Source organism: Octopus bimaculoides, chromosome 24 (genome assembly GCF_001194135.2).
Source record: "Octopus bimaculoides isolate UCB-OBI-ISO-001 chromosome 24, ASM119413v2, whole genome shotgun sequence".
Taxonomy (NCBI): domain Eukaryota; kingdom Metazoa; phylum Mollusca; class Cephalopoda; order Octopoda; family Octopodidae; genus Octopus; species Octopus bimaculoides.
Genome location: NC_069004.1, coordinates 26,711,368 through 26,714,074, shown reverse-complemented (window position 1 = coordinate 26,714,074; position 2,707 = coordinate 26,711,368). Strand labels below are relative to the sequence as shown.

Here is a 2,707-nt window from a genome sequence, read left to right as displayed (position 1 = left end):
ATATATATTGTAATAATAATGGTAATCCAAGGATGGGGTTGATAAATATTTTAATGCTTCGCTACGCGCGTATCCACAAATCACGTGTTTCTTACGATAAGAGTTTTTGTTTACATACTCAAACAAGTTTTCCCATAAACGAACTTAAAGATTGTATATATGTATGTGTGTGTGTGTGTGTGCGTATGTATGTATGTATGTATGTAGGTAGGAATATAGGTAGGTAGGTTTGTACGTATGTACATATATGTGTGCGTGTTTGTGTGTGTGTGTGTGTGTGTGTGTGTGGATGTAGATATGTAGGTATGTAGGTAGGTACGTATGTACGTATGTATATATATGTGCGTGTGCGTGTGTATACACATACAAAGGCTGTCAATTTCAAAAATTAAGAAAGAAAACAAAGTGAATAAGGATAACACAGCAAACAAATAAAATTCTATTAGAACACTTCTACATTAAATGCATTGATTGCACGCAACACATCTAAATGATAATTTGTTGAAGTTGTAAAGATAATTTATGGACACCCTGTATATAAAGAGACAGATATAGAAGCGGACAAGGCTGGGCAGAGAGACCGATATGAAAACTTGTATGTTTGCCTATATGGACACTGACTGGTTTTGAATTTTGGCACAAGGCCTGCAATTTTGAGGACGCGGGCAAGTCGATTACATCGACTCAAGTGTTCAAGTGGTACTTGTTTTATCAACCCTGAATCAACGAAGAGAGGGGTCTTCAGGTCTTTACGAAGGTCTGACTTCCATATAGATCTCAAACTGCGGCATGCCACCCAGGCTTTGCTCTTCCTCTCAACTATATCACCCACTGTGTTCCCAATCTTTGCTCCCAGATATAGGAAGTCCTCAACCAACTCTGGTGGCTTCCCGCCTACATTCATAATCTTCTCTGGCTTCTTAATGTTCTCTAATAGATACTTCGTCTTAATCTCATTCATATTCAGTCCCACACTCATCGACATAGTGTCCATGTCTTGCATCAACTCCTCTGCCTCCCTCGCTGCGTTTGTCACCATAACTATGTCGTCAGCAAATTGGGCATCAGATATCTTTTTAGCCTCGTCCCTCCTGCTTTGAGCCGGTGATACTGTAAAACTAGAGTCCTGGTGTTTCTCCATCGCACATAAAATCCACTACGATGACAAAAAAGTAGGGAGCCAATGTATCTCCCTGGAGCACTCCAACCAGTATCCCTGGAGCACTCCAACCAGTATCTCAAAGACAAGTGTCTTTTAGTAATAAGTTCTAAACCAACTGGATTTATCACTCAAGTTTCAATCTGATTTTGAGAAACGATTTCTTTAAAGTTTTAGATTGTGAGTGAGGGAAGGCTGCATGGTGAAGAAGCTCGATTTGTAACCAAGTGGTTTTAGGCTCAGTCTCACTATGCGGCACTTTGGCAAGTGTCTTGTTGCTGTACGATCGGTCCTACTAGTAAATTTGGAAGACAGAAACTGCGAAGAAGTGCATCGTATTCTTTATTCTTTTATTGTCTTGTTTGTTTCAGACATTTTACTGCGGCCATGCTGGAGCTCCGCCTTTAGTTGAGCAAATCGATCCCAAGACTCATTCTTTGTAAACCTAGTACTTATTCTATCCGTCTCTTTTGCCGAACCGCTAAGTTACAAGGACATAAACACACCAACACCGGTTGTCAAGCGATGGTGGGGGACAAACGCAGACAAACACACACATATATTTATATACATTCGACGGGTTTCTTTCAGTTTCCGTCTCCAAGTCCACTCACACGGCTTTGGTTGGCCAGAAGCTATAGTAGAAGACACTTGCCCAAGGTGCCACACAGTGGAACTGAACCCGGAACCATGTGGTTGGGAAGGACGCTTTCTACCACACACCCACTCTTGCGCCTATATGTATAATATGCGTCTGTGGCCCTGTATGCGTGTGTGTGCGTATGTGCGTGTGTGTGTGCTTATCCTCTCCACACAACTTGACAATCGGTGTTTGTTCGTTTACGTTCTCCTATTTCTTGAGAAGAGACGGATAGAATAAGTATCAAGCGTCCCCACCAGAAAAGAAAAAAAGGTGGCGGTGGGGGGCGATTTGATCCACTGAACCCGTCAAAGTGATGCACCAACATGGTCGCAATCCAATGGCCGAGTACAAAACAGTAATATATTAAAGGAAAAAAATATAATACTCAGATGCTTCCTCGTTCAGCAATTAACGATGGTCTGTATCTATAACATAAACAGTCTTTCGCTGGTTTTCACTAAGAATTGCATTAAGCCTTCGAGTGCTCGAAGAATTCTTTAGCATTTTACGCTACAATATGACCTGCAAGCTGTTCATTTGACATAACAGCTGAAACACTCGTCGTAGATAACGACGGAGACCCATGCCCCCCCCCCGCTTGTTTTATTAGTTGAAGGCAACAAGATTAATACTTCTAGTTTATTGCTGATTCAGTCATTTTTTTTTCCCGACGACGCCATTAGTGTGGATGTTGTCATCATTAATTCTGTTTATATAAATGTCAGATTTCTTTTCATTTCTAATACTTTTGCCACCAACAGACACACCGACCAAACTACAAATGTACGTGTATATATATGTGTATATATATGTATATATATATATAATGAATATGTATATGAATATATATAAATATGAATACATATATATATATATATATATATATATATATATATATATATATA

At 39.8% G+C, this 2,707-nt stretch overlaps 1 protein-coding gene across 1 annotated transcript in view; it reads right to left on the bottom strand.

Moving 5' to 3' along the window:
- LOC106882658 (uncharacterized) overlaps positions 1-1,141 on the bottom strand; it is a 10,796-nt gene extending 9,655 nt beyond the window's left edge. The window contains exon 1 of the mRNA XM_014933416.1: positions 754-1,141. Within this exon, the coding sequence (XP_014788902.1) occupies positions 754-1,141 (388 nt within the window). The remainder of the gene's footprint in view (positions 1-753) is intronic.
- Between the last annotated feature and the right edge of the window lie 1,566 nt (positions 1,142-2,707).